This window comes from Grammomys surdaster, unplaced genomic scaffold, assembly GCF_004785775.1.
Source record: "Grammomys surdaster isolate TR1022 unplaced genomic scaffold, NIH_TR_1.0 125178, whole genome shotgun sequence".
In the NCBI taxonomy this organism is placed as follows: domain Eukaryota; kingdom Metazoa; phylum Chordata; class Mammalia; order Rodentia; family Muridae; genus Grammomys; species Grammomys surdaster.
In genome coordinates, this window is record NW_021620070.1 from 531744 (window position 1) to 550625 (window position 18882).

The 18882-nt window shown below is 39.0% G+C and overlaps 2 protein-coding genes across 6 annotated transcripts in view; both read left to right on the top strand.

The window, feature by feature from the left end:
- The window catches only part of Mtcp1 (mature T cell proliferation 1), a 6342-nt gene extending 3685 nt beyond the window's left edge, over positions 1–2657 (top strand). Inside the window, exons 1-5 of one of the 2 annotated variants that reach the window (XM_028785270.1) lie at positions 13–672; positions 1139–1290; positions 1406–1576; positions 1659–1710; positions 1797–2657. In XM_028785270.1, the coding sequence (XP_028641103.1) occupies positions 1186–1290; positions 1406–1576; positions 1659–1706 (324 nt within the window). In that variant the 5' untranslated portion in view covers positions 13–672; positions 1139–1185 and the 3' untranslated portion in view covers positions 1707–1710; positions 1797–2657. Of the gene's footprint in view, positions 1–12; positions 673–1138; positions 1291–1405; positions 1577–1658; positions 1711–1796 lie in introns of those variants that run through there. The other variant, XM_028785271.1, reaches the window with a different exon arrangement.
- The window catches only part of Cmc4 (C-X9-C motif containing 4), a 12328-nt gene extending 3446 nt beyond the window's left edge, over positions 1–8882 (top strand). For 2 of the 4 annotated variants that reach the window (XM_028785276.1, XM_028785275.1), the window contains exons 2-3: positions 3325–3392; positions 8523–8882. In XM_028785276.1, the coding sequence (XP_028641109.1) occupies positions 3335–3392; positions 8523–8671 (207 nt within the window). In that variant the 5' untranslated portion in view covers positions 3325–3334 and the 3' untranslated portion in view covers positions 8672–8882. Of the gene's footprint in view, positions 1–1796; positions 1895–2090; positions 2169–3324; positions 3393–8522 lie in introns of those variants that run through there. The other 2 variants (XM_028785272.1, XM_028785273.1) reach the window with 2 other exon arrangements.
- Positions 8883–18882: the final 10000 nt, after the last annotated feature.

The following is an 18882-nucleotide window of genomic DNA, read 5'->3' on the forward strand; positions in this document are numbered from 1 at the left end:
TCTTTCTCTCTTTCTCTCTTTCTCTCTTTCTCTCTTTCTCTCTTTCTTTCTTTCTTTCTTTCTTTCTTTCTTTCTTTCTTTCTTTCGACAAGGCCTCCTCATCTCCTTATGTAGTTAGCCTAGAGATTAGCCGAACATCTTATGTATCCCAGACTGGACTGAACCTTGCTCAGCCTCTGGCATGCTGGGATTACAGGAATGCACCAACATACCCATTGAGACAACAATTTTTATTCCTACTTTCCTTTTAGTGCATAGTCAGAAGAACAGGGTTAAGAAGGAAAAATTAAATTCAGGATGGCGTCCCTGGGAAAAAAAAAGACTTGATTTAGCTTAATTCCTTTATTTCTGCCTTCTTCTCATTCTACATCATGGTTGACATCTCGTTTGATCTGGACAGCATCATTTTGAAGGTTCTAACCATCTCCCAAGCTATGCTTCATTTCCTTTCCCACTAAAAGTTACTTATTGGGGATGGGAGTATCATGGGACAGATACCCACTGATGTATGTGTGTTCTGTAAAGGTAGAAATACAGTGAATCTGCATCATGATGCTATGATTGACTTCTACAAGATTCTATTCATGAAAAATGCATGTGAAGTTACGAGATCCAAAGCTGGGCAGAGGACTATTATGGAGAGTTTCCTTGCCACTCAAAACTCTGAAAATTGTAAGCACAGAGAGATATTTTTAACCTTCTAATTTGTAAAACAAAATTGTGTCTTTAGATATACTTCTGTGCATTTTGTAATGCTAACACACTACCTTTGAACACTGTTTTGTAAATGAGAGAGAGAGAGAGAGAGAGAGAGAGAGAGAGAGAGAGAGAGAGAGAGAGAGAGATCGGAAATAGAGCGCAGTACCCGGGATCCTGCAGTTCTCATCCCTCCACAGAACTTAGAGAATTCTTGAGTATTTTGCCATAGAAAGTTACCATTACCTAGACTTTGCTTAAGTGTCACTTTTTTTTATTTTCAAAAAGCTTAAGATGCCATTTGAAAGGTTTAAGTTGTACAAATAGATGTGTATGAGGTTTGGTTCTGGTTTGTGGTTGCTAGTCCCAGGTCACCTTGCTCACTAGTGAGTTCATCCAAACCTCAAAAGTCACACCTGTGTCCTGTGCGCGGATGCTGCAGGCTTAGGTGGAGAAAAGCAGGGCTAGAATTGGAACCCAAAGCCCAGAATGGCAAGAGAGGATGTGGGGGCTCCACCCGATCATCTTTGGGTTCACCAAGAAGGAATCTACCGCGACGAATATCAGCGCACATGGGTAGCTGTGGTGGAAGAGGTAACTGCTTTGATTTTAAGTTGTTTTTTTTTAAATTCTGCTTTCAAGCAACCTGGCTTCTATCTAGTCTGAATATTCTGATGTTTTTGGTTTTATTTGTGATCATTCCTATTAGGAGACAAGTTTCCTAAAGGCTCGAGTCCAGCAAGTTCAGGTTCCTTTGGGTGATGCAACTAAGCCAAGTCACCTTCTTACATCTCAACTACCTCTCATGTGGCAACTCTACCCAGAGGAGCGCTACATGGATAACAACTCTCGCTTGTGGCAGATTCAGCATCATTTAATGGTATACATGTTACTCAATCATTTTCCCTATACTGGGGTTCTTACAACAGAGTACTTTATATATAATTTCCTTTTTCTGACAGGTCAGGGGAGTACAGGAACTACTCCTTAAACTTTTGCCTGATGATTAACCTGGTATGTATTTCTACTTTCCCTCCTCCTTTTCCTTCTTTGTTTACACTCTTATTCAGTTGTAGTGATTTGAATGATTTTTTTTTCAGGTGCTGGATTTCTAGGAAGATACGCTCCTCTGTTCTGTTCATTACATGGCAATCACTTCATTCACAACTGCTGTGCTCCCACCCTTGAGCCTGAGGGGGTAGGGGAAGGATTAGTTTGAAAAACTGATCAAGAACAGAAATGTTTAGGAAGGGTCATGAAGAACATTGCCAGTGACACTACAGAGAAAGGGTTACACAGGGCAGAAATCAAGCCAACAAAAGCATTTAGTCAGGATATGTAACTTGAAATTGACTCCTTTGGGAATTGCCATAGAATCTTTAATGGACTTCATCGGCTGAACCTAGGATCTGGTGAATCCCACAAAAATCAGAACATGCTACAGAACAGATGCCCTCATCACCAAGGACTTGGTACTGATTTAGAGAGAAGAGAGCAGCTTTTACAGCATCAACATGTATTTGTTGCTTATTTCCCCTGCAGCAAATTCACCTGCTTTTCCTTATTTCATCCTGTAAATATATGAGGTTTTGTTCTAGTGTTTCCCATCCCAGTACTGACCTAATTTGGATCTACTGAGAACTTAAGGAGTTCTGGGAGAAAAAAGGTTATTTGTACTGATGAAATCAGCTGCAAAGGCTCCTATGCCTTTCTTCTTTCTGAAACTGTGACTTTGAATTGTTTTTACACGTTTCTCATCAAAATTTTGTAAATTATTTTCTAAATTATTTCTTTAATTACAATATTTTACATATTTGGCATCCATATGAGCTCAAAAGATAATGTTAACTTTAATTAGCACCTTTCTCAAGAGGTAATAGCAACTAATATTGCTAATTCCTGGGAAAGCATTTATACTACTTGTGAAGAATTTCCTGGATTAAAACAGCCATGACAGTTTATGTACATTGAAATAAGCTTTTGCTTTTTAAAATAAGTCTTGGGCCCAGAGCAATGATGTATGCCTATAATTCCAGCTATTTGGAAGACTGAGGCAGGAAGATCACTTGGCCCCAGGAGTTTGATGCCAGTCTAAGAAACATAATGAGATCCTGCCTTAAACAAAAAGCACTTGGGTATAATAACCACCATGTGTTGAGTTCTTATTGCTTTCCAATTACTGTTCCATGCACTTTATATATTTTATCATGTTTAGTCCTTCCGTCAGTTCTTTGAGGTATGTATAATTCCCATTGACATGAATAATGAAAGAAAAAAATCATTCAAGGAGTTTAATCATTTACCACAGGGATTCTTTTGTGAATCATAGAGCCAGGCGTTGAGCTAGACCTTTAAAACTGGTGTCATTGCAACATTGGTTTACAATATTCAAGATGACTAGACTGAAATTTTTCATGATGATCTATATCTTCCATATTAATGAGGTGGCAATATAAAGATATAGTTGATTCATCCTATTAATGAAGAAAGAGTATTTTTAGTGCATTTATTTTTCCAGCTATTGTTAAGTTCATTCTACTTTCCCCAGAAGAAAAGTCCATGTAGATAGACTACAAGGTCTTTATGACTAAAACTAAAAAAGAAAAACTATAATTTTTTTTGTTTTAGTTTTCTGGATATGCCACAAAAGGATCCATGCCAGAAACAAGCCTGTGAAATACAAAAATGTTTACAAGGTAGTATATAGATTTTTTAAAAAAATATTTTTCAACTTTACCTGTCACCTAACTATAAGAAACTAATTAAGTTATCAGCAACTTTCATTAACTTTAAATGTAACACTTATATAATTAATCATAAATATTTTCTCCAGTGTATCATGAAATGTTTAGAATATTAAAAGTGATGTTATGTAGGGAGTAGGAGGCTGTCTTAAATATTAGAGACCACTTGCCTAATGTGTACAAAAACCTCAAGGTCCTCAGCACCATACACAAACTAATGTCATTTAAGCTATGGGTTCTTGAGTCCTATTGTACATTAGAATTACCTGGAGAACTTTAAAAACATGTCTAGCACACTTAATGCAGATTTCCTGAAGATAGAGTCTGAGCAGATATAAGTTTACAAAGCTAACTAGGTGATTTTAATGTGCAACCATAGATAAGAATTACTGAGCTAAGGAAAGCACTTCTATAAAAAGACTTGGTTTGGAGTTGAGGATATGGCTCAGGGATAGAACACTTACTCAGAACACTGAATATATACACAAACAGAAAGAGTACATACTTATAATCCCAATACTTTGGAAGGAAAGCAGAAGCAGGGAGATAAGTACAAGGCCAGCCCGACTACAAAGTGACAGCCTATCTCAAAACCTCAAAAATGCATACATACATACATACATACATACATACATACATATCACAAAACAGTTTTTAATACTAGACCTCAAGGAGTAGGAATTAGTGCAGTGGAGGACTAATTATCAGTTTGATCTCCAACCACACCTACAACAAAAAGTTCAGGGCATCTGTATCACAACTCAGGTGGCTGTAGATGTGTGATTTACTTCTAGTCCCTTTGTTGTCGTACTTATGCTCAATGCTGCTTTGGCTATTGGAGGTCTTCTATATGAATTTTAAGCTGTATTGTCATTTTTATTAGTATTCTACAGATCTATGCACATGGAAGGTCTTCTTTCCATTTCCTACTGTCTTCAATTTTTTCAGTATTTCATAGTTTTCATTGAAAAGTCTTTTATTTTTCACCTTATTTGGGAATATTCATAGGCATTTTTTGAGGCTATTATTTTCTCATTTATTTCTTTAATGAACTTATTAGGATATAGAAAAGATACTGATTTTTATATGTTAATTTTGTATCCTGCTACTATACTAACTTTATCAGTTCTAAAGCTTCCAGTGGTGCCTTAGGCTTTTCTAAGTAAAGATCTTATTTATAAACAGGAATAATTTTACTTCCTGCTTTTCTATTTATATTCATTTTATTTCTTTCTCTTGCTGATTTCTCTGCTTAACGTTTCAAGTACTGTATTAAATAAAGGTAGGAATAATGGAAACCCTTTCTAGAGGAAAAGGTTGTTTTAATTTCCCCCTATTCTGTAGGTTATTGGCTATAGGTTTATTATATATAGCATTTATTCTGTGAAGATACAACCCTATCATACCTAGTTACTTCAGGGTTACTTTACATGAAAGGATGTTGAATTTTACTAAAAGCCTTTATCTACATCTATTGAGATGTTAATGTAGTTGTTTTAACTCTCATTGTTATATTGTATTTATTGATTTCTGTATGTTCGCATTCTTGAAAAAAAAACACTTCAATATGTCACTAAATTAAGTTTTAAAGTAGTTAACATAGGCTATCTGCATGTATATTAATTAAGGATATTGGTTTTGTAAAATGAATTTGGAAGAACTCTTTTGTTTATGTAAGATACTTTTATTTCTTTGTATTTTATCCTTTTTTTTTTTGGTAGAAAATCATCTATTCCTAATCACCTACTAATTTTAGGTCATATGCCATTCAGTTTACTTATACTATTTATCCTATTTTCTTTTTTATTAGATATTTTATTTATTTACATTTCAAATGTTATCCCCTTTCCCAAGTTTCCTCTCTGCAAACCCCCATCCCATTCCCCCTTACCATGCTTCTATGAGGATGCTCCCCTACCCACTTACCCACTCCTGCCTCACTGCCCTAGCATTCCTCTACACTGGGGCATCGAGCCTTCATAGGACCAAGGGCCTCCCCTCACACTGATGCTGGATAAGACCCCTTCAGCTCCTTCAGTCCTTTCCCTAACTCTTCCATTGGGGTCCCTGTTTCAAGCATCCATATCTGAATTGGTCAGGATCTGGCAGAGCCTCTCAGGAGACAGCAGTATTAGACTCCTGTAAGCAAGCACTTCTTGACATCAGCACTAGTGTCTGGGTTTGGTGTCTGCATGTGGGATGGATCCCCAGGTAGGGCAGTCTCTCTCTGGATGGCCTTTCCTTCAGTCTCTGCTTCATTCTTTTCCCCTGTATTTCCTTTAGACAGGAGCAATTTTGGGTTAAAATTTTGGAGATGGGTGGGTGGGCCCATCCCTCAACCAGGGGGCATGCCTAACTTCTGGATGTGGTCCAGACAGGTTTTCCCTCTCCTTTGTGGGGTATTTCAGCTAATGTCATCCCCATGGGATCCTGGAAGGCTCTTGCTTTCCTGGCATCTGAGACTTTCTGGTTGCTACCCCCAGTTCCCAATACCCCATTGCTACACACCTCTGTTCAATTTCCTGACCCTCTGTACATCTCCATCTTATCCCTTACCTGATTCTTCCCTTCTTTTTCCCCTCTCCCTCTTCTCTTCCTCTCAAGTCCCCCCCACCTTCTACTTTCCTGGATTATTTTGTTCCCCCTTCTAAGTAGGACTGAAGCATCCACTCTTTGGTCTTCCTTCCTCTTGAGCTTCATGTGGTCGTTCCAGGAGTTGTATCATAGGTATTCCATACTTTTTGCCTAATATCCACTTATCAGTGAGTACAAACCATGTGTGTTCTTTTGTGACTGAGTTACCTCACTCAGGATGATATTTTCTAGATCCATCAATTTGCCTGCAAATTTCATTAATTTATTGTTTTTAATAGCTGAGTAGTACTCCATTGTGTAAATATACCACATTTTCTGTATTCTTTTCTCTGTTGAAGGACATCTGGGTTCTTTACAGCTTCTGGCTATTATAAATAAGGCTGCTATGAACATAGTGGAACATATGTCCTTGTTATATGTTGGAACATCTTCTGGGTATATGCCCAGGAGCGGTATAGCTGGGTTCTCAGGTAATGCTATGTCCAGTTTTCTGAGGAACCGCCAGATTGATTTCCAGAGTGGTTGTACCAGCTTGCAATCCCACCAACAATGGAGGAGTGTTCTTCCTTCTCCACACCCTTGCCAGCATCTACTATCACCTGAGTTTTTGATCTTAGCCATTCTGACTGGTGTGAGATGGAATCTCAGGGTTGTTTTGATTTGCATTTCCCTGATGACTAAGGATACTGAACATTTCTTTAGGTGCTTCTTGGCCATTCAAGTTTCCTCAGTTGAAAATTCTTTGTTAAGTTCTATACCCCATTTTTTAATAGGGTTATTTGGTTCTCTGAAGTCTAACTTCTTGAGTTCTTTGTATATATTGGATATTAACCCTCTATCAGATGTAGGATTGGTAAAGATCTTTTCCCAATCTGTTGGTTGCTGTTTTGTCCTATTGACAGTGTCCTTTGCCTTAGAGAAACTGTAATTTTATGAGGTCCCATTTGTCAATTCTTGATCTTAGAGCATAAGCCATTGGTGTTCTGTTCAGAAAATTTTCTCCTGTGCCCATGTGTTTGAGGCTTTTCCTCACTTTCTCTTTTATTAGGTTCAGAGTATCTGTTTTTATGTGAAGGTCCTTGATCCACTGAGACTTGAGGAAGAATTCTTTTTCTTTATTTTATTTTTTTGTATATGAATGTTTTACCTGCATATATGCCTCTGCATTACATGTGTGTTTGGTGACAATAGAGGCCAGAGGAGGGTATTGGATCCCATAGAATTGGAGCTACAGACAGTTGTGAGCTACCATAGCAAACCTAGGTCTTCTAGAATAGCAGCCAGTGCTCTTAACTGCTGATTCATCTCTCTGGCTCCATCATTTCCCTTTGTATTTTGTGATCTAGTCTGAGGATCATTGGTGTTAGTTTTGTTTTGTTTTAAGACAGTGGTTGTTGAGCATCTGTCTAATATGTGCAAGGTCCTAAATTCAATCCCTGATACCACAAATGTGTCAGGTTCTATGGTTTTCTTTGATGGAAGTCTTTTTTTTTTCTTTTTTAAATCATATTTTCAGACTCATTGCTTGCTATTTATTTATTTAGAGTTTTATATTTTGGAATTCATATATACAGAAAATTGTCCATTTTTCTTAGGCTTTTCAATTTATTGACATACCATTTTTCAGAATATTCACTAATTATTTTGTTGTTTCTGATGTAAATTTTTGTTAGTATTATTATTATTTCTGCTGTTGTTGTACTGGAAATTGAACCTGGGGCCTTGTGCAAACATTCTACTAAGTGAGCTATACTCTCATGTCTCTTGTTGCTTTTTAAATTTTGAGGCAGAGTTTCACTAAATTATCCTGTGTAGGCTTGAACTCACTTTATAGCCCAGGTAGGCCATGAACTTGAGATCCTTCTACCTCAGCCCGCTGAGTAGTTTAGGATATAGCTCTGTAACACTGGGCTTAGATTTTAATTTTATTAATTTGAGTCTTCTTTTTTTTGTTTAGTTTAGCTAGTTTGTCAATTTTGTTTATCTTTTCAAAAAGTCAACTGTTCCTTTGACTCTTTGTATTTTTTGTATTCTCCATTAATTTTTTACTTGATTTTTATTTTCTTTCCATCTATTAGTTTTGAGTTTGGCTTACTCTTATTTTTTCTAAACTCTTGAGATACATTCTTAGGTATTTATATGAAGTCTGACTTGTTTTTAATATGGGGACTTATGAACTATGAGTTAAAATGCACTTTAAATCAAATAGACTTACCAGACTTCTACGGAATATACTATCTAATAGCAGCAGAGTACATATTAATCAGCCTATGGAACTTTCTCTAACATAGATCAGGCTGGCTAGCTAGCTTAAGGTTATGTTGTTCCCCATTCTAAAAGCTTGACAGATTTCTAAATCAGAAAGAATTCAATAAAGCTGGGTATATCTTCCTTCAAAGTGCTAAGTGAAAAAGGTTGGAAAATACTTAATTACCTTGTACCTTCTTAGTTCTCTGAGATGATTACTAAGAGTTGCCTGTTTTTCAGCCAACAACTATTTGGAATCGAAGTGTCAGGCTGTCATTCAAGAACTTCGTAAGTGTTGTGCTCGATATCCCAAAGGAAGATCTCTTGTCTGCTCAGGATTTGAGAAAGAAGAGGAAGAAAACTTGGCAATGAAGTCTGGATCCAAGTAAAATTGTACTGAAATGTTAAATTGTGCTTCATGTTTCCCTCAAGCATGTTTTATTTACTGTCCCTCCTTCCAGATAGGTAGCAGCAAATGGCAAATTAAAGAGTTAGCAAATATGTTATCTATGCAAAATAGACCAAAATATCAACCTATATAGAGAATAAATATGTATAATATAAAAGGGAGCTGCTAAAATAAACCTGTTTTATATTAAATTTTTGGTTTGTTACTAAAGGAATTTTAAGAGGCTATTACATACAGATGTTAATGAATTTGCCTTTAACCCCTGAGTTCAAATGTTATCTGTATGTTGACCTTGCTCACCAAATCTTGGATCTCTGTTGAATATGAATGAGATACACAGGGCATAGTTCAGAAAACAGAGATTATTATAGAATAACATGAAATACTCTGAAGAATAAATGAGCAATAGCCAGAGTGACCATTATGCTGACATATTGACATAGATTACATACTATTTTCTTTTTCTTTTAACATATTTTAACCTTTATTTTTATTTTATATCAATAGGTGTTCTGCCTATATGTGTGTCTGTATACCATGTGTGTGTTGGATTCCCTGGAAGTGGAGTTGCAGACAGTTGTGAGCCACCATGTGGGTGCTGAGAATTGAATCCAGGTCATCTGGAAGAGCAACCAGTGCTCTTAACCCCTGAGACATCTCTCCATCCCAGGTTGTATACTATTTTGTAAACTTCCCAGAACAGGCAGCTTTCCTAGGGATGTTTTCCTATCCAGGTAATTGATATGTCCATTTGGATTAACTCTCAAGAGACAAAGAACAAAGTTATGGCTTTATTAGTTACCAGAACGCCCATAGCTTGAAAGTAAATCTTATGATCTTCCCAGTAGTTCAGAATGTCATCTACTCAAGGCCAAAGATACTCTGATCCCATTCTTTAGATTGATAAAAAAAAGTTCTTCAGTTCCTGGGTTTACAAACTGCTGATTATGACTGGAGCCATCCTCAATAATCTTCAAGCCTGCTAATATATAACTAGCTATTTAAGAAGACTAATAATGCCAATGATAAAACCTAAGTCACATGAGGCCCTCCAGTATTAAAATTATAATACTCTTCGTAGATTACATGCTACATTACTTCAAAGTTTCCTTTAACCTAACTCAATACCAATAATTCTATTTTCTTCCAGATACCAGTAGGAACATGTTTTTCTTTTGCATCTTCACTACAGTGCCTAGCCACAGATACTCAATGATAGAAAGGGCATATAGTAAAAGTTTTTTACCAACATAAGGTTATCTTGGCAGTCATGACCCAAGAAATAATACAAAATCACACTATGCAACAAACCACACAAGAAGAGATTTATTGTCAAGAGACACAGAATGCTTCCCAGTCTCTGACTGGGAACAGACAACAGTAGGCTTGGAAGAGGGGCAGGGCTTTATGGGGTCTTTGGAGCATATGCAGTGATCTAGTGCTGTTAGAAGTATTTCTTGGCTGTTAATGCTGAGTCATGGAGGCAGGGATTCCCAAGTCTCAGGTTCAGGGACAGGCCAGGGGCAGGGTTAATTTCCACTGGCTTGTTACTGTAAGCGTTATGTCTCTGAGAGAATGGTGTCCCCAATGCAAGTGTTACAACTCTGAATGGAAATATATCCTTTCCACAAAGTCAAACCATATTACAAATCTTACATGAGATATGTAGGGAAAGACACAAGGATGATGGCCTCTGCCTTGGAGAAAAAGCAGCGAAGAACTGAATGGAAGGCAGGGTTTCTATAAGGTTTTGGAGGGGCAGAATTTTCCAGGGTGGAGATTTCCAGAGTAGGGACTGGTGGGACTTTAAATGAACTTGGAGCAAACCCAGGTATTAGTGGGATTTCAGTCTCATGTTCAGGGATCTCTACTTTATCATGAAGGAATAAAAGAAGCATTTTTCACTGGAAGTCAGTATGAGGCCTAATGAAAGAAATGCACTGAAGCCAAAAGTTTTTACTTAAGGCCTATAGTTCTGGGCTGTCTCCAAGTGAAGGGAGAGCAGCCCCACAAAAAGCAGAGTTTGGGGTTCTGTATGGTGGTTTTAGTTATGTGGGAGAGCATCATGTAGAAAGAAACAGCTGTAAGCAAAAAATTTTTATGGGGGTATGACTGGTCACAATGATAACAGGATGCTGGCAAAGGAGACATTTAGAAAAACAGGATGTTGTGATCAAGCTGCTATGCTGAGATAAGGGTCAGATGATCTCTGAAACATGTAGAACATTCAGTTTCCATTTCCCTGAAGGGGCTAGGTCCCACCCAGGTCATCCATCCTTGGTATCTTCAGTGAATCCATCTTGGACTGGCCTTCTAGTCAGTGTTTTGCAACAAAACTTTTCATGGGGATATGCAACACACATATCTACTCAACCTAGATAGGGAGCCATGACAGACCAAAGTATGGGTACCACAAAAGTCCAACTTGGTGAGCCCGTGAGTTTTATTGAGGTTACTTACATGAGCAGAAATGACTCAAAGACAGCTGCATCACCAAAGCCCACCTAGCACAGGTGACAGATCACAAAAGCTGAGGATCTGAAGCATACTGAATAGTCTGCAGCTAGTTCAACAGGTTGGAGAGTATCTCAAGTGACTCACTTGGTCTAAACCTCTTCCGGGTAGCCCAGCTGGTTTCTTCTTTGCAGCTTTATTGCTTATTCTGGGGGTATGGAGGGAAGGAGTCTAGTGAATCTGGTTGATTTCAGAGATTTCCTGAAGCTATCTTGAGTTGTTTACTTTTCTGCTTAAGGATCTTCCTTGCAGGATGGAACATTTCTGATAAGTTTTTTCTCCACTGTTGAAATGAGCCAATTTGAGCCAAATTAAAGTATATAAGGGCAGGTTTATTGAGAGCCACTCTCAGGTGGGTTCACTGATCCCAAAGAAACAGGCCAAGAAAGTCACTATGGGGAGGGAGACTAAGGGGAGAGGAAAGAGAAAGAAAGAGTGTGTACAAGCAGTGAGAGAGAAAATGCAGAAAGGAGAGACCAGAAAGTTTGGATTATACAGAGCTTCTGTGGGAGGGGAAGCCCAGCCCCTCAGCTGGAAAGCTCAGGGCAGAGGGCAGGATATGCCACTCATGCCCTGCAACAGGTAGGGACTGAGAAATGCTGGGAGAACCTGGAGGCCAGGTCTGCTTTGGTATGTAAAATATGCACCTCAGATGTTTGTCCAGGGTCTGAATCCCAACAATTTCAATCTTAGAGGAAACTGTTGCACAACAGTCAGGCAAGCTGCAATAGAAATAAGAATTTTAATTGGTTTATTTATTCTTTATTTCCTTATAACCAAAACCTATTAATAGTAGATCCAGATGATATTAAAAGGCCCCCCAGAGAGGGGAGACCCCCACTCAGCCCACGAGAGATTATGTCCACCCAAAGACCACGAGACACCGATTCTTGTTGCAATCAGTAAGAGGTATATTTCAATTAGCATGCTGAGGTAGAAACTCATAGCCCACACAAGGGCAGGAGTTTCGACCCCCAGGCTTGGGCGCAAGGGGTATTTAAGGGAAAAAAAACCACAAATGAGGGGGGGGGAGGGAGGGTGAAAGGGGAAACCAAGAGGGAACAGTGGAGAATTCTAACCCACATCATAAAAATAGTAGACAGTTTTCAGCTCATTATTTAGCTGGTCATAAACCAGAGTGGGGAGTGGAAAAACACCCTGTACACGTTTTATTCAAGAATGTGACCTTAACCTGACCATTTTCTTGTGGTCAGCTACTTCCTGGAGTGACTTAGCCAACCTGTATTATTAGTTCTGCTATTCTTTGTCAGAACGACCTGGCTGACCTGCCCCCTGGCTAGTTCTTTCTTTGGGTGGCCAGCTAGTTCCTGGAACCTAGACCTGTGAACCTGCCAACCTTAATTCAGATGGGGGGGGGTGGTCTCGAGCTTCTCTATGAATTTTTATATCCTTTCAATATCAATGCAAAACTAGTAAAGTAAACCTGTTGATAGCAGACAGCTATTTTATATCCATTTGCTTTCCTCAAATAGTTACTAGTACTACTATTGTTCCTCATTCCCCTGCCCCCCAAAGTAAGATGCCTTTTGGAACTAGGGATGTAGCTCAGTCAGTAGAGTGCTAGGTTAATGTGAACAAGGCCATAGGTTTGATCCCCAGCACTGCATAAACCAGACACTCAGATGAAATCAGGAGAATCAGGAGTTCAAGGTTATCCTCAGCTACTCTAGAATAGACTTATGTTTTGACCCTGTCTCAAAAAAAAAATAAGGATAAAAATGTGTTTGTAAGAACATGAGAAAATTCTGGCAGTTCCTTGATGTCCAAATACCATTTTTCAATAGCAAATATTTTCTTTTAACTTTTAGTGTATGTATATGTGATTTGAGTACAGGCATGTGCATATACCACTGACATAATCTAGGGGTCTTAATCTGCCAGTTAAAGGATTAAATGGCAAGAAAAGCAGGAGGACAACAAGTGGCACCAGAGAAATCTCAGGTAGAATAAACAGCTGAAGAAAGGCATTTATTGTGGATAAGGAGACATACACATGCAAGAAAAACACAGAAAAAGACCTCTGCAAAACAAAGTGAAGCCTCAGGAAGACAAAAATCTAATCTCTTCTTGAAGGCTGGGGATTTTAAAATCTCTGAAGTTTTCCTCTCCTAACTTAGGGTTGGTCAGTTTGAAGAAACAAAGGATGGCTGAATGCCCCAGAACTGTTGTGTATAACATACTCTGACCATGCCTTGAAATTGTTGAGCTGGTCCACTAGCAAGACCCCTGCTGATGGAAGACAAAAAGCTTGTTTTGAGCTACCAGGTTTTTGTTTCAAGTCAGGAGTATAAGGAAAAATAAGCCATCTTGGAAATGTTCCACCTTTATTACTTAGCCATGGCCCCTCTTCCTATCTGTCTACATACCAGGGAAATTAAATCCTACTCTCTCATCATGGTACACTTATGGAATTTAAACAACTTTCTAGAGTCAGTTCTCCTCCCATAATGGTATATCCTGGTGAATTCTGCCAAACCCTCCCTTCTACACACCCTCCTCATTCCAACTCTTTTCTTCAAAAGCATTTCTAAGAATCACTGTAACAATGATATAAAAGATATCTTCTGTTGTTAAATATGTGAATAATGCTAACCTAGACACATATAAATAAACTTCTTGTCAGAGTTTAGTTTTTTAAATGTTAATATGAGATACAATTCTTTGCAGAATTATCCTGTTGCCAAAGTGAACCTCGTTTGTAGACAAGTATTTCTTTTTTTAAAAAAATTTATTTTTTCTCAAATCGTAATTCATTCACACAGGGGTTATAAACACAGAAAGGCAGGATGTGGGGAAGGGAATGACAGTGGAGTGTGGGTGTTCAGGGGGAATACAGATATCATCAGAACCAGGTATCAGCTGGGTGAAGGTTCAGGGGACAAGTCACTAAAACTCTGCCTATTACTCGATTGTCCTTATCTAAGTTGGTATTGTCTGCCCAGGCTACCTATTTACAAGGTCTATGACTACTCAGGCTTGTAAACTTCCACCAAAAGCTGCCTGTTTACATTAGCTTATAGCCATCTGTTTCAATGTTTTTCCACTGAGACCCAAGACTTGGTGTTAGTATACATGTATGACAGGCCTATTGCTGATTTTAGGCCTATGGCTGATTTTAGGCCTTCAGTGGGTAAGCAGGGCTGCCCCTGACATCTCCTCCCTTCTCTAAGTATAGAAGGGTTGTGGCAATTCTAAACTTGAGAAGGCGGGGATAGAGGCCTGACCTCCAGTATTTGAAGGAGACCTTGTAATGGCTCCAGTCCCCCTGGTAGACAAGTATTTCTTTGAGTTATTTTCCTCCAAACAGACTGGCTGGGAATATGCTGCTTGAGAAACAGTTGGTCCACAAAGGAGGGTAACAGTTCTAAATTTCTATGAAATAAATTGAGGGAACTCTTGTTGTAATTATTTAAAATCAGCCTCTGGTCAAACCGACTATCTAAGCTCGGTGGCTCTGCCTAGCTCAGCCACCATGTTTCTCAGCCGGAGGACACATGTGCGCTGCAGCTAGAATTGGCCCTGCCAGAAATACCAGCCCTGCCACCCATGAGACGTCCGAGTGGGAGATGGCTCTGCCAATCTTCCACGCTGTCTCCGCAAGGCTAGGCATTGCCCAGACCATCCCGCCATCCACGGGGGCTCAGTAGAAAAAAATGAGACTCTAATGCTTAAAGATTAATCAAAGGCTTTATATGTTTGGTAAAGCTCAATAACAATATGCCCATACAGAGAGTTGTTTCCCAATTAGCTAACCTAAATAAAAGTAGTTACCTGCACTGCTCTCCATACCTGCATGGCTTTCCATCCTCCTACATCTCTGATCTCTCCCTCCTACTAGCTCTTCCTCTTCCTTTTCCTCTTTCTCTCCTAACTCCTCCCACCTTAGCTCCTCCTACAAACTCTCATTAATAGTAAAACTATTTTAATAAAGCACATTAAAATTATATTTACATCATCTATGAATCTAAATTACACTTAAAAGAACATTTGATAGTGATTGCTTAGGATTTATATATGAATCATTTAATGAAATAGATGTTTTTTTCTGTTTTATTACTAAGACTGAAACTCAATCTTTGGGGAAGAACTCTTTTGACAACTATGATATCATCCCTCATTTTGGAAATACAAAACCTTCCAAGCAGCTATTAGTAATGCTATTTAATCAGTTAGTGACTGACAGAACTTAGCTAGTGTGAGAAGCTAACTCCCCCATTTTTACCTTTACCATTGAGTTTAATATGGGTTAAATAATAACAGGGCCTCCATTCTCCCAAGTCAGTTCAAGACTTGTTTCCAAAGTCTTAGTACTTGTATTCTTCAAGTAAAGTGAGATTTATGTTCCTTTTGTGAAGGGTGTTTTTTAAGCCAACAGACTACAAAGAGAACCAGATCAACTTGACTTGAAAAATGAGGCTTTCTGAAACTGGATGGCCACACTGGCATTTAAAACTTGTAACAATATGCTTATGCTAATACTAATAGCAAAAGTTCTGCTTCTGTTAAGCTTTGCTTGCTTGCAAAGGACATGAATAACCTATCTAAGAATTCCTCTACTGCAGAGTAGATGCCACTTCATCGTCCTACTAAGGGGGAGTATAAGCTAGGCACAGCCTTACAAACAAAAATTTTTGCCCTGCATTATCTCAGTTTTAGCTCCTGGTTTTTGACACTGTAACAGTGGGAAGTACTTTTCAATAGTAGTGGGTAAATCAATTGTAGGGTGACATTGGGACAGCAAGTTTTTCATATACACTGACGGCAAAAATCCCCACTTTTCCATTATGTCATAGTATGCCTTTCTTCTTTACAATGTAACTTAGTAAATTGTGATATTAACTTGTGTTCAGTATCCAGAAATCATTTCAATTTAATTTTAAAATAAAATTTAAAAAGTATTCGCTTGTTAACAGAATTGTAATTTTCTTAGCACCTTTCTTTTTTTAATTGGATGTTTTATTTACATTTCATATGTTGTCCCCTTACCCCATCCCCCACCCATCCAGGAACTCCCTATCCCCTCACCCCTCCTCCTTCTCTGCGGATGTAACCCCTACCTACCCCGCAACTCCCACCCCCTGGGGCGTCCAGCCTTCATGAGGTCAAGGATCTCTTCTCCCACCTATGCCCAGCAGGGCCCTCCACTCTTACATATTCAGCTGAAGCCATGGATCCCTCCCTAAGTGCTCCCAGGCTGGTGGTTTAGACCCTGGGAGCTGTGGTTGGTTGGTATTGTTGCTCTCCTCATGGTGCCACAAACCCTTTCAGCTCCAATGGCCTTCACTCTAACTCCTCCATTGGGAACCCCATGATCAGTTCAATGGCTAGTTGTAGCACCTACTTTCAACTCTTCAGTGTTTCTCTGTCTTCACTGATCATCAAGAAAATCTGAGGTATATGAAGCCTCAGAATGCCACAATGGCATCTTGGACTGGTGTAGTCAAAACCATTAGGACAAGAGCCACACATCAACATTTAAAATTCTACAGGTGATTCCCTTGTGTAAGCAAGAATTAGAACTGATGCTCTTAGTAATCACATCATTTTTTAACATTTTATTATTGGGAAAAAGGAGATAGTTTTGATACATCAAAAATGTGAAAAGAGGTACTGGGAACAGAAAGGAGTAGGAGGAAGGAATGACAAAGGAAAAAAAAGGCAGGCAGGCTGTCTTTTCTTCAAATTCTCCAGCTCCTAAGAATAAAAGCAGGACAGAGTCTAAGCAAAACTGCATAGATTCTGGGAAATCAGGTCCAGGACTAAAAGTTTCTCCAACAGTTCACAGTAATCTGATTAACTGTACAAAGAGCCTATTTTTTTTTCTTTTTTTCTTTTTTTTTAATATATTTTTTTTTATTTTCTTTTTTTTTTTTGAACATGAAATGCTTTTTTATAGCATGTTTTACAAGGGGAGGGGGTAAGAGGGTCCAGGTGGTGGAAAAGTACAGAATCTTCTTGGCCTGTGCCTTGAAACATGTCATGGTCTATATGGTACACTGCCTTGAATTATGATCTACCTGCAGTTCTTCAGAAGATATGGTACACTGCTTGAGTTATGGTCTCCCTGCTATTCTTAAGGAGACATGGTACTCTGCTTTGAGTCTATCTGCAGTTGCTAAGCAGGATCTTGCAGTTGCCAAGCTTCAGAGGACATTGTGCAGGTGGGGAAAGGTAGGGGGTGAGGGTAAGGGCGAGGGTCCTGGCTTCTGGCATCTCCCCCTTCTCTGTTTAGTTAGAGAAGGCGTCTTATGTTCAATCCCAACTATGTGAGTTTTGAATTTGGATGTCTAATTATGGGGGGTCTTAGACAAGTTCACAACCCCAAAACACTGATGTGAGACGAGGCACATCGATGGTCGAAGGCTTTAGGCTGTTGACGATGGGCAACGTCAAGGGACTCCGATGTGGGTGAAAGGAGGGTGAGAGCCCTGTCTTAGGCCATGTAGGCTGCACCCACTCCCAGCACCACGCACTCCTTTTCGGCTGCATTGGGTGGGCCCCTGGGAAGTGGACCTACAATAATCCCGTCATTGGGCTACAAAGAGCCTATTTTTAATAAAGGCTCTATTTCACAAAGTCAAGTTTCTCATGACAAAAAGAAAGAAAACTGCTAATTTAGGAAACAGGTTCATTTCCCTATAGGTATGGATGGATTAAAAAACTTCCCTCTCAGATGAAACACTGATTGTATGAAAATATTTCAAATTCATTTGTATATCACTGTTTCAGGAAGAGATTTGTGATATTTTCTAAAAATAAAAAGTATGGGTTTAAAATAAGAGCTTAACCCTTAGTTGTGTACATCTTTCTGACAAATATGAAAAAATAATGAGGACATTCTTAATAATTAACTACAGACTTCTACCTCCATAAACCACAGCACACACCTTAAAACTAGAGTAACTAGAAATACATAGCTCATTCTTTGCTGAATCCACTTGAATTATGTCTGGTCTGTCACAGTCTATGAGACATTAGCTTTCCAGATCCAGCAGCAAGGCCTCTGGCCAAAATGATAGGCCATATGGGGGAGTAAAAAAACATCAATCTGCTTACTAATGTCTAGAGTGGTGAGGGGTCATGGCAAACAAGGGGTCATTTGGGGAAGTCTTATTAGCATGTTATAAGAACGATCACACAGAAATGGGTGGGCTGCTTTTACACAGGTAGGTATCCCCTGAGTTTCTGATCAAAAATGGTATTACAGAGCCTTGTGTAGAGTTGAAATGTTGGAATCTATCTGTTGAGCCAACACAGGCATGCCAGAAAAGAAGCTGCCTCTGACTCTCCTCCTTGGCCTTCTTGTCTGATGGAGAATATCATAAGCATTACAACTCTGTAGGAGCATCCTCATCTTATCCTGTCCCTCACGGGAGGTACACTTGGTCAAAGGGTTGTCCAGAGTGGTAAGGATGAAGGGCAGAGCCATAGTGCCCTTGAGGGGTACCAGAAAACCAGGAGCTATAGTGATGGGAGTAATATTACTGCATTTCTGCCAGCAAAGGGAAGCAAAAATAACACATTTTCAAACACCAAGCTTCTCAGTATCTTATATATTGACAATGCTCAACCTCTCCATCAAGAAAATTCAGCTTCATCACCTATGGTTAAGGGGCTATCATTTTACTGGACTCTGGGTATTTGAAATAAAGCAGG